The sequence below is a fragment of the Desmodus rotundus genome, chromosome 3 (assembly GCF_022682495.2).
Source record: "Desmodus rotundus isolate HL8 chromosome 3, HLdesRot8A.1, whole genome shotgun sequence".
In the NCBI taxonomy this organism is placed as follows: domain Eukaryota; kingdom Metazoa; phylum Chordata; class Mammalia; order Chiroptera; family Phyllostomidae; genus Desmodus; species Desmodus rotundus.
The window spans coordinates 165,260,013-165,272,692 of record NC_071389.1 but is presented as its reverse complement, the minus strand read 5'-3'; the positions used below and the strand labels follow the sequence as shown (position 1 = coordinate 165,272,692).

The following is a 12,680-nucleotide window of genomic DNA, read 5'->3' as shown; positions in this document are numbered from 1 at the left end:
GAAGAGCTCTGTGATCACTCTTCTCTGCAGCCCAGAACTTAGAGTGGAAACTGCTGTCGTTGAATTGGCAAACATAAGTGTAACAGCGATCCTAGGGCAGCAAGCGCCAACTGGTGACTTTCGATTGCGCAAGTCAAGGTGGTTGTGGTTCCCATAAGAGACAGAGGAATCCAAGCAGCCATCAGAATATTCTGAGCTGTAGAGAGCTGTGGCCTTGACGGCTGGGCCCTGGTGTTCCTGTAAGTGAATAGATGGGAAGCCTAATAAATTATTTCTTGATCTGTGTAAGTGGAAGAGTGCCAGGCCAACTGAACAGAAGGCTAACTTGAATCATACATTCATGACCTCTTAGCCAACCCCCAGCTGAGCCAGTTTACAGGCCCAGTGCCTCTTGAATGCAGGCCAGGCTAGGTCCCCTAGAGAACGGTCCCCAGTACCTTGGTGAAAACTTCACTGTGAATCTTTCTCCCAGCCATCCCTGGGGCGACCTACAGCCTTTTATGAGGCTAACTGGGCAACAGGGGAAGGAACTAATGAGGCTTTGCTGAATTGACCCTAATTCCAGGAAGCCCAAAATGTCGTTGTGGTCCACCCTTCAGCATAGGGGCTCGTGGAGGTCCAGTGATCTTATCTCGGGTCCTTCTTGAGGTGAGCCCAGTGAGTCTTCAAACCCGCCGTGTGGTTATTCTTCCAGTTCTGGAAAGCATGATTGGAGTAGGTACGCTCAGCAGATGGCGGGGTCTTGCACCGGTTCCCTGACCTCGGCACGGAGGGCTGCCCTGGTGGCAAAGGCCAACGGGAAACCACGAGCACTGCCCTACCTAGCAAAACAGTAAACCAAAAGGAATACCTCCTTCCTGGGGGCTCCATTACAGCAATGATGGTATTAAGCTGCTCAAGACTAGCAACCACTCTAGACTTATTGGCAAGACATTTGTGTATCAGAAAGTGATAAATAAATCCAACAAAATTCAGGGGCCTTTAATCTCAGTGAAAGTTTATGGGTCCGAGGTGTGGGGCATGTCGAGATGTCTTTTCAAAGGTAAAGGCTAAGTCACTGCATTTGCAGCTGGCCTTTCCTACAACAACAAAAAAGGCACAATGCCTAGTGAACCTCTTTGGATTTGGAGCCAACATATTCTTCACTTGGGTGTGTTGCTGTAGCCTACTCAGTGAGTAACCCAAACAGCTGCTTGTTTTGAATGGGACCCAGAATAGGAGAAGCCTCTGCAATGGGTCCAAGACGCTACGCAAGCTACTGTCACTTGAGCCATACGATCCAGCAGATGTAATAATACTTGATGTTGGTGGCAGATACGGGTGCTGTTTGGGGCATTCAGTGGGCCTGTATTGGTGGATCATAGCACTTAGCATTTCAAAGCAAAGCCCTGCTCAAAGTGGATACCTGCAGCACTACAGCCCCGTTCTGGGACATTCTTAAAGGACAGTGGTAAAGTAAAATCGCCCCAGGGAACGTAATTTCAAGCAGTGCACCTGCTGAGATGTGGGTTATATACTGATTTGTGGCCTGTCGCCAATGGTTTGGCTGAGTGGTCAGGGACTTGGAAGAAAAGAACATTATTGGAAAATTGATGACAAGAAGTCTGGGGATGTGTGTGAAAGGGACAAAAACATGAAGATACTTGTGTCCCATATAAATGCTCACCAAAGAATGACCTCAACAAAGGAAGATTTTAGTAATCAAGTGGATAGGGTGACCTATTCTATAAACACCAGCCAGTCTCTATCCCCTGCCCCCACCCCATCGTGGCACAGTGGACATCATGCACAGGCTCAGGAGCACGAACTTCTGCTCACCAAGGCCAACTTGGCTGCGGCCACTGCTGAGTGCCCAGTCTGCCGGCAGCAGAGATTGACACCGAGTCCCTGACCTGGCACCGTTCCTCAGGGCGACCAGCCCGCTACCCAGGGGCAGACTGATTACAGTGGACCACTTCCATCAGGGAAGGGTCAGTGTTGTGTTCTTACTGGAAGAGACACGTTTTGGAGATTTGGATTTACCGTGTCTCCACACTCTCATAAACCAATTCTCTCTCTCTCCCCCCATCCCCCACACCCAGAGAGCTATGTCATGTCACCTCCAAAATAAAAAGTCTTTAACTCTAAGCAGTAGAGTTTCTTTTGGCGTTGTGTTGACCCACCATGCATTTATGTGAACCAGACCAATCTATAATTCCCCGAGAGAAAGTAGGGAACATCGTGATTTGCACTTGATTTTGACCTTTGACCCTCTTGATATTTTAGGTTCTTTCCCCGCTGACTGAGGTTTGACTTACCTATAAACAATAGTAATAATAATAATAAGTAATAATACCATGCATTTGTAAATGCTTCACCATTTAGCAAGAATGTTTACATATTAATTATCCACACCTTATATGATATGTAGCACACAGTAGGCACACAATACACCTATTTAATCAATTATTATAAAATGATGAATTTAGGTCATATCTTTTTCCTTTTTCATTTCTGTTAAATTAGGACAATTTCTTTATAAGCCTTAATAATAAGCTAAGCAGAAGCAAAGTTAGAAGAACGTGTTGAGGAAATTGCTAACTTTTGTGTTCTTAAAGCCAGCCTGAACTATCTCTCCCCAGCTGGGACTCTTTCCAAATTGGTTTTTCTTGAGGATGGAGCATTGCTAATCCAATTAGTGAGGCCTGTGCCCAAGGCTGCCCACAGTGCCCCTGGGTGTTAATATTCCCCCATCAAGAACTTCAAAGTTCTCTCAGAAAAACTTATATCTCACTAAGTCCTTCACACACAGATATGTGACATATATACAGGGGTTTCAGGCTCAGATTAATGACGTTTCTGTAGTTTATCATAAAAGACCCGTCCATAATTTCACAAGCCTATGAAAACCAAGGAGCAATATTGTTCCTCTGTGCCACAAAGATGGGAAAATGAAACATACATTTGCTTCATTATAAAGATTTACACCAGAATTAGAGATGTTGATATAAATTATTGTCAAGAATTATTTTACTCACTTTTCCAAAACGTGCATGTCTCTGTTCTAGTGTGTGTGCACCTGTATTAGTCTGCTCAGGTCACAACAAAACACCGCAGGCTGTGGCTTAAACAACCACCACTTACTTCTCACAGTTCTGGAGGCTGGAAGTCCACGATCAACGTGCCAGAAAGTTCAGTTCCTGGTGAGAGCTCTCTCCTCATGTAGCCTTCCCGTGGTGCTCGCTTAAGGAGAGACTGTCGTGTGGTGTTTCTTCTCACTGTTTTTAGTCACTCGTCCCATCACATTAGGGCCTCACCCTTATGACCTCATTTGACCTGAATCACTTCCCAAAGGCCTTGTCTCTGAACCTTCGCATTAGGGGCTAGGGCTTCAATGTAAGAATTTGTAGGGGACACAATTTAGTACAAAACAGTGCGTAATGTCAGCTGAGCTACACATCTTCAAATAATTTAAGTACACCTTAAACTAAGGAAGCTTAGCAAATTTCTTTATATTTCTAGTGCCCACAGCACTAGCTGCTATTACTTTCTAAGAACTTCTTTTTTAGGTATGTGTTTATTCAATTACCTTTTAAAATCATGGAAAGAAATTACTGCCACGAAACAGAACTTTTTACCTGTGATCCCCTCGCAGCCGCTCTCGTTAGTTTCACCGCTCTCCAGCCTTTCCCACGGGGGCTTGTTAATGGGCACGATGATGTTTTACTAGTTTGCGTTCTCCTTTTTTAAATTAAATGTTATTTTGTCAGTGTATTTCCTTCATTCGGCATACTTATTGAAAGAATCACAGTGTTTAATTTTGATGAAGATGAATGACTCCTATTTACTGAATTTTTAAAAAGCAGCATTGATTTTTTTTCAATAAGCCAGCCCCTGTTACTGGGCGCATTGCCAACCAGAACTCCCTTTGTCTACTTGACACCACTTAACACACAGCATACTTGCTATCTTTAAAAAAGGCAACAGAATTACTTACAGAGGAGATTAACGTGATTACCCACAGAATTTTTAATATACAGCAACAGTTAATGATTTTTTTCTCAGCTGATCTCGTGCCGTTCCGATTGCCATCCTTTCTTAAATTTGCCTATCATAGGTTTACATTCATAAAAGAAGATCCTAGAATAATGGTTCTCGTTGCGCCGGGGGTGGGGGCAGGGATGGACAGTTTTCCCCTAGAGCACTTTTAGCAAAGTCTAGAGGCATTTTCAATTGTTCCACCTGCCCGGACAAAGGAGGGATGTTATTACCATCCCGTGAGTGGAGGCCGGGCGCTGCTGAATGCCCTACATGGCACTGAGCAGCCCCACAGCAAAAATGTATCTGTCCCAAAAGGTTGTGGTGCCAAGCCCAAGAAATCTTGCTCAAGAGTTAGATTTCTCAGAGGCAGAGCAGCTCATTTCTTTTTTTTAAATGTTTCTCTCTAAAGGACTACCAGGAAATTTGAATAAACTTCTCTCCTTTAAATGTTTGAATGCTAATTTTTCATTTTCCAGAAGAACCACCCAAAGAAAAATTCAAGTTCTCATATGCTGTAACCTGCAAAAATGTGTAACTTGTCACAACTATGATTTGGTATTTTAACATCTGTTCTCTAGAAATGAGAACCACTTCATTTTACTATCCAAAGGAGAGTAAAATACTATTATTTTCATTAATGATAATGGGGAAACTGGTGATCTCAAGGAGAAAAATATGCTCCAGAACTGAAAGGAAGAATCTAAACTGCCAGTCCCTGAGTCTGGAGCACCGGTGGCCAACACAAGTCCTGCGGGCCGAATCCGGCCCTCCACCTTGTTTTATCCCGCCCGGCACCTTGTTTCTACCCAGTGGCAGCACCGAGCTCCTCACCCCTAGTTAAGGAGTAGTTACATTTGTACAGTCCTAAAATCACATTTGGCCCTTTGAAGGCAACCGCAAGGCTGATGTGGCCCCGGGTTTGACCCTCCCTGGTCTACAGAATCCCTGGCACATAGTTGACATTCAGTAAAAATACACTGGACGACTCTCATAGGTTCCTTGTTTTTCCGTTCAAGCACCAGATGTCCTGGGTGATTCCGGTGTTAGGCAAAGTGACTTAGGCGTCTCACAAACCCTATCACGAGCTTGAAGAGTAGGAAGTCGTCCCTCTGCTCTCTGCACTGGTAATCTGAGAAGACTCGAAAATCAAGCCATGGCCTGGTCAGCAGTTCTAAACATGTTCCTCCTTCTAGAAGAATATGTTTATGTTAATGACTTCAGAATTATTTTAATTTTTAAAATAATCATTTTAATGAATTATATTAGGAGTTAACAATTCCTGGACCTTGCACAGCTGTAACTTCTGCAATGGGTTTCAGGAGCCACGTTCTGTATAGGAGTCTCTGGCTGGGGCCAGCAGTCACTCCATGTCTTGAGAGGACAAGCGAGAAACAGAAGAAACATCCCTGATGCAACTTTGACATGAGGATGGGGATTCTCTCTGACAGTTTTCAGAATCACTTTCCTTGAGTCAAGTCATGGCCACCTGGGCCTGACGGTCGGGTGATGGGTCCAGGAGACACCGGTTTCTGTCGTGGCTTCCTCTCAGAGCACGCAGTGTGCCCTGCCATGGTTTTTGTTGTGTTTGAGGAGTGTTTGGACTGTGGACGGGACAGGCAAATTCCATTCTTTGGGGACATATCAAACCTTTCTTTGTCCCTCAAGAGATACGCTCATTGGAGGCGTTACCTGCTTTCTAAAATTCTTCATCACCTGTTGCAAAACTGTATCTGGAACCAAAATATCTCAATAATATATTCACATTTCTAGAAAATGTGACTCCACTAAAGCATTTGAGGTTAAAGCAAGCATTCGACATTTTCAGAAGGGATGAGGTTGGGAAGTCGCCCTGTCCGAACTCAGTTTCCCTTCTGTATTTTTCGGCCCCAGCCATGCTCACTTCTGCCTAATATTATAGCGGAGGGTCGTGTGCCTAGACATCTTCGTATGGAAAGGGACTGGCAGGATTTGTCAGGGAGTAGAGTTGTAGTTGGTGAAAACACTTTACTTGGCCTGATGATTGACCGAGTCACAAATTGTCCCCTATTTCTGAAAGAGGGTATATAAAATGCATGAGAGAACATTTAAAATAATAGTCACAAGGAAAAGCCAGAACCATTAAGAGGAAGATGTGGAACTAGTGACAATATTAATAGCTAGTACTTACTGAGTACATACTGTAGGTAACCTACATTTTTAAGAGTTTTCCATGTATTCGCTCATACAGTTCTTACCACAGCACTATTAAGTGACCACTTTTGTTATCCCCATTTTATTGCAGCAGAGAGATTAATACTTTGTCCGACATCCCACAGCTAATAAGTGTCGACTGGGATTTGATTTCAGGCGGGCTCTCGTACAACCTGTGTGTTCACCTAGGACATTGTGCTGCCTTCTGAACTCGTGATACCAGTTTTCCAAGCTTCCAGGCAGACAAGGCAAGAATATTTGATATTTTTCCCAAGTGCTAAATTCTCCGGGAAGTGGTTGGAGAGCTTATCACATGAGTAATATTATGTAACATGAAAAAAATGTCATTAATTGATGTTTTGTACAAGGTCCAAATGTGTTCTTCAGAGTGATATTCCTCACGTCAACCCTCAGTAAAAGGGGTTTAAAGAGTCGCTCCATGAACCTGGCAAATGCGATCTGAAATCCAGATTTCCTGAAGCGAGCAGCACTGATGACTGGGCGCGATTGCCGTTATTGATCGCTGTTTATTTACATTTGTAACCGTCTGCATTATCTTGTTCGCTGACGAGCTTACCCTTGTAACCCTCGCCTCCTCTGCCACAGAGACGGCACCACAAGCTCCCCAGAGTAGGTGTGGCTTAAATTCATGCCTGAGCGAATCTTCTAAAGGCAAAGAGTTCTGAAGAAATTTGGATAAACTTATCTCCCTTAAATGTTTAAATCTTAATTTTTCATTTTCCAGAAGAACCACCCAAAGAATAATTCAAGTTCCCACATGCTGTAACCTGCAAAAAAAAAAAAGTATAACTTGGCACAACTATTATGATTCAGTATTTTAACATCTGTTTTCTAGAAATGAGAACAGCCTCCTTTTACTATCCCAAGGAGAGTAAAAGCTAGTTTTATCGATGACCATGGGGAAACCGGCAATCTTAAGGAGAAAACAAATGCTCCAGAACAGGAAGGAAGAATCTAAGCTGCACGCAGCCTGTTTACTACCACTCCCAAGAACATGGCCTCAAGTTCCTCAAAGTACACGTCCTGACTACAGATGATAACTGTGAGAAGTCATTGTTTGTAAGGAGTTGCTGGCAGAGGGACCTTGACTGGAGTTGAAGAGGCAGCGTGTTGACTCTTGGCCTTGTTTATTTCTTCTTTACAAACTCTGAGGTCAGGGTCAGCCCCTGAAGTTGTGTTAGGCAAGAGCCACGCAAACGCCAACGGAGCGGATGGCCAGGGACTTGCTGTAGCAGGAAAAGGCAGAGGACAGGATGGAAGTCTGCTCCCACAAAGCCAGCACCGCCTTCGTTCAAAGCCAGCAGCCGCTGCTTCCAATCATCAGTCTGTAGCCTAGGGCTTACAGACAAAACATTTCTACAGCATGGGTGACTTTTCGTCAGGAGTCACAGCACCTGAGTGCGGCCGCTGGCCTCCCACTGCCCCTTGCCTCACGCTCCTGGAAACAGGGCCTTGTGTGGACTTGGCACTTGGCGCTGGACTGCACCCAGTGCTATTTCAGGGCTCATGAAGCTGCCAGTCTGAGGCCTCGCCTGTTCAACCTTCCCTGCCCTCCTCGACTGCACTGTTTCTCGCCTACGAGCAGCATGTGTAGGAAAGGATGGCACTCAACCCGTGTTCACCTCGAGGAAGAGAACATCACATTAATTCAGAAATGACTGGGTAGGCCAGGGCCAGTTAGCCCAAGTGAAACCAAAAGTTGTTTGCTCCAGCAATGTCTCTAAGTAAAACTTCAACTGACATACTAATTATATCATTAAAAATGTGATAACTGTTCTAAGCTTTGGTGTAACAAGTTATAAGGGCACTCCTAGCCTTAACATGTACATTCTTATAATCCTGAATTCTTTTTACTTCGACCATATAGCATGCTATACCACACCTTGGACCTTTCTTCTCCCTCTCTTATTTGGCTCAGAACACCCTCCCCACAACCTTTCTCTGTGTTCCAGGTTCACCTCAGCTGTCACCTTCCTGAAATTTCCAGATCCTGCTCTGCACCCTCCGCTGCGTCCCTTTCGTTTTACCACTTGCGACGTTGTGTGTAGCAGTCTCTTAAAGTGCCGGTCTCTTGCATGAGACGACAAGAAAGTCCTTGAGGGCAGGAGCCGTGTTTTACTTATTTCTTGCCCACAGTGCCCGGCATGAAGTCAGGCATGTGCAGTGAGCTAAATAAATATCGACCGATGTACGGCGTTGCCATTAAACCATGATGTTATCATTCTGTCTAACCTTCTCCCGCACTCAAAATTCTGCAAGCACCGAAAATATTTTAAATGACTGCATCTTAGAACTTCTAAGAATGTAATTGTTTGCTACTTCGCTTCCTTTTCAGGAACCTCTTTCTGGAGCTGTCAAAGACGAAGGGAAGAATCATGTCCACGATTGCAGCCTTCTATAGTGGCAAGTCCATTCTCATTACTGGGGCCACAGGCTTCCTGGGCAAAGTGTTGATGGAGAAGCTCTTTCGCACCAGCCCTGACCTGAAAGTCATTTACATCCTTATGAGGCCCAAGGCTGGCCAGACACTGCAGCAGAGGGTTGTCCAGATCTTAAATAGTAAGGTATGGCTTACGGAAGAGAAGTAGGGCGGGGCAACTCGTGACAGTGCTCCCTTACAGCCTCTCACTGCCAGTGAGGGCCGGGATGTCTGGGCAGATGGAGGAGAAGAGGCAAAACAAGATAGCAACCAACTGCTCCTGGGACTCTGCCATGTTTTCCCACAGGAGAGAGAAGAGTGCTTATGTTTTGTTCGGGGCTAAGCGAGCAGATAATCTATGTTCTGGAAATTACTGAGTAAGAATCAAAATGCTAAAACTCCCAAGTGGATTCTCCAGGCTTGAAACCTATTGTTACCGGACAGGGACCAGCCGGGACCCGGTCTGTCTCAGGCTGGTTTGTGCTGGCCTGTGCTGTGTGTGTTCTTTTTTTTTTTTTTTTTTTTAATTTTAAATATTTATTTTTAGACAGAGGGGAAAGGAGGGAAGAGAGAGAGAGAGAGAGAGAGAAACATCAACGTGTGGTTGCCTCTTTCGTGCTCCTCACCAGGGGTTTAGTCTGCAACCCGGGCATGTGCCCTGACTGGGAATCGAACCGGTAACCCTTTGGTTCGCAAGCTAGTGTTTAATCCACTGAGCTATACCAGCCAGGGCAGGTGTGTGGGTTCTTGACTTTGTGTAGGAAAGACTTCACAACACGAATCCAGGTGATTTTGAGACCGTGTTTATTAAGGCTGGGAGCAGCAAAACGAATGAAGGGCTTAGGGTGGAAGTAACGGGAGACAGCCTGGGCGGTGCTCGGCTTCGGCTCCCTAGAAACGTTAGAGGAAAGAAGTGAGCGAAGTTAGCTCACTGGGAGGTCCGGGAGACAGGGGGCCTTGGAGACAAGATCAGGGGGTAAGCCCTGGTTAAGCTGCCATTGCCTGATGCCCCACTGGCTGCAAGTCTCTTGGGGACCCTTGGAGTTTAGGAGAAAGTAAAAAGTTCGTGCCCAGGAAGGGGCATGGTAGTGCTCTAGAGCGAGCTTGTGCTGTGTCTTTGTTCTGAGGGCTTGTTGTCTTTCTTCTGAAGGTGAGAATCTTAGGGGAGGGTTTGGGATTAATCTTTGGTTTGCTACACGGTTTTACTTTCACCTTGGGTCTGTCTGGCTTTTAATGAGGTTTTTGTTATCTTGGATTTAGCTGGCACAAATGACATTAATTGGGTCTCTGTTGCCTATTTTCCAGACTGGGTGATTTAAGCTATGTACTCTGTGGTTAGGGTGGAGAGGTGTAAACCATCTGCTGTCCAGCCCTCGGTTAGAGAGATAAGTTCTTGTGATTCACCAGCTGGCTGTAAGTTGTTCAAACTGTTTGGCCTTGGTTAATTTTCTTGTCTCAGTTTCCCCATTCCACTTGCCCAGGAATTTTCTTAACTTCTTACTACCTGCCTTACTCTCACCAGGTCCTCTGAACCTGGTTAATTTTCTTCTAAATTAAGGTAGTTTTCCCCTACATTTTTTGATATTTTTATATTATCTTATATTATATTATATCAAACAACTATTGTTACTAAGTAGCCATGAAGTAATACTTATAGTTATTTAAACTCCATAAGGCTATACACCTTATATTTATTACTTGTTGTACACTTTATCTATGGTAACTTGATATTTCTATTATCCCATTATATTTCTATTATCCCGTAGATTGTTCTAAAGCAAAAACATTAAAAGTTAATATTATACATGTGAATGAGCATTTGGGTATCAAACCCTCTCATTCTTCCAAAAAATATTTTGTATGTCCTCTTATGGTTTAATTTATAAATTTGAAGTCAGTATATATAGGCTTTGGTCTCAAACACATGTTGGCACAAATTCTGGCTGATTAATTTGTTATCACTTTACCTCTTAAGCTCCAGTTTGCAATATTTAAGATAGAAATAATGAGGACAACCATCCAGGGTTGTCTTAAAATTAAATGAAAAAATGCAAATATCTGGTTCATAGTCCCTTTTGGGATATAAAGGGTCACTTAGAGCTGGCAAACAGGAAAATTTAAATAAGATATTTTTTGATAGAGCCTCCTTTCCAGTATGTAGGAATACTAACATCTAACATGTATCTGAGAGCACCACACGTCATAGATGCCCAGGAAACCTCAAGTTCACCTTTGTTTGCAGACCCCAGAATGAGATGTGGGTTCGAACATCAAGAGCAGCGGGAAAGCTTCTCCTCTGTCTCATGCCCTGGCTCAGCAGAGGACAATCATAGCTTAGTTCCTTAGTACACAGCAGACACTAATTCAAAGGGTTTTTCATGCCTTACCTCATTGATTTTTGAAACAACCTTATAAAGGTAGAGCAATTAATATCCTCATTTTATAGACAGCAAAACTGAGATCTGAAGTGTCAACTTAGCAAAGGTCACCCAGCTCGTCAATGGAACGGTCAGACCAGCTGCAGGGCCAGCATGCTTATTCCTACCCCTGTACTGCCTGCGTCATGAGAATAAGACCCAAAGCCTGATGTGGCGTCAAATCGAAATCTAGAAGGCAGTGTCAGATGTCTCATCAGACCGCTCGGCTCAGTTATTGATCCCTAATGGGCTTTCATCACTTGGTAGACTTGGCTCTGCAGTTTTGTAGCCGGTTTATGGATTTCCAACCCACTTTAACTATCCAGTGTTCTTGAAGGTGGATTCAGAATACCAGGAATGTGAGGCTTGGATATTTTTCTTTAAAACATAATACATAAAATTGTTACCAGTTTGCCTTTGACTCCCACTACATCTTCAGGAAATATGGTCAAGAGAACATCTATTCTATCAAAACTCAGACGTCTGCTTCATTCCTTTCCTTCTTAGTGTGGGTAGCTACCACCTCCCATGTCCTGCTCTCATGCTCTCAGAGGGAGACAACTAAGGGGGAGAAGCCTGGGAAAGAAGGGCATTTTTGATCTGCTGGTCACATAAGATGAGGGCTCAAGAATCAGAATAGAGGAACCATTTCATCACAGATGACCAAGTTTCTTAAGTATTTTCAGAGACCTTAAAGGACCATATCAATGGAGTGAAAGGTACCTGAATTAACGACAGGTTTTTGAGGACTTCCTCTTAAAGATAATTAAGGCGTTCCTGTAAGAAAACAACCAGACACACACACAAATACTATACAAATATATTTGTTGTAGTATTATTTATAGTAGTAAAAAGAACTGGAACCGATCTGAATGGTCCACCGTAGAGGAATAATTAAATAAACAATAATACATACATGTGATGAAGTATTACGCAGTCATTGAAACTTATATTTTATAAAATATTAAGTGACAAGAGAAAACGCTTATATTATATTCAATGCAAAAAAAAAATAGACAAAACCATATTCAGTATAATCTCAACTAATGGCCCTAAATGCCGATGGGATCTTTGATTGATTTTATTTTGATCACTTCCAATTTTTTTAAGTTTATTTAATTATGTGAGTGAGAGGGGAAGGGAGGGACAAAGAGAGGGAGAGAAACATCAACTGGTTGTCTTCCTTACACGCCCCAAACGTGTCAAACCCTCAGCCCAGACACATGCCCTTACCATGATTTCAACCGGCAACCTTTGCAGTTTGCTCAAAACGCCCAACCCACTGGGCCACACCAGTCAGAGCAGCACTCCCAAACGTCCATAGTACCCTTATAATAACATGTTTACTTTATGGTGAGAAGAAAAAAGCACCCTTTTCAAAGTGAAAAAATAAAAAATCTTTTTCCAAAGTTTTCCAAATACAATTACAGTGAACACGTTTCACTTTTATAGTGAGGGGAAAAAGCACTTTTTAAAATGGTAAATAAATAAGGCAGGGAATGCAATAAAAAATTTCCCAAATGATGTCATCAGACATAAATGCTGTTCATTTTTAGTTTTGAGGCTATTTATCAAAATTAAATCGTTTGACTCATTTTTATTAGAAATATAAT

The 12,680-nt window shown here is 43.4% G+C and overlaps 1 protein-coding gene across 1 annotated transcript in view; it reads left to right on the top strand.

Moving 5' to 3' along the window:
• The window catches only part of FAR2 (fatty acyl-CoA reductase 2), a 120,995-nt gene that overhangs the window by 69,449 nt on the left and 38,866 nt on the right, over window positions 1–12,680 (top strand). Inside the window, exon 3 of the mRNA XM_045184083.2 lies at window positions 8,567–8,795. Coding sequence (XP_045040018.2) covers window positions 8,607–8,795 — 189 coding nt within the window. The 5' untranslated portion in view covers window positions 8,567–8,606. The remainder of the gene's footprint in view (window positions 1–8,566; window positions 8,796–12,680) is intronic.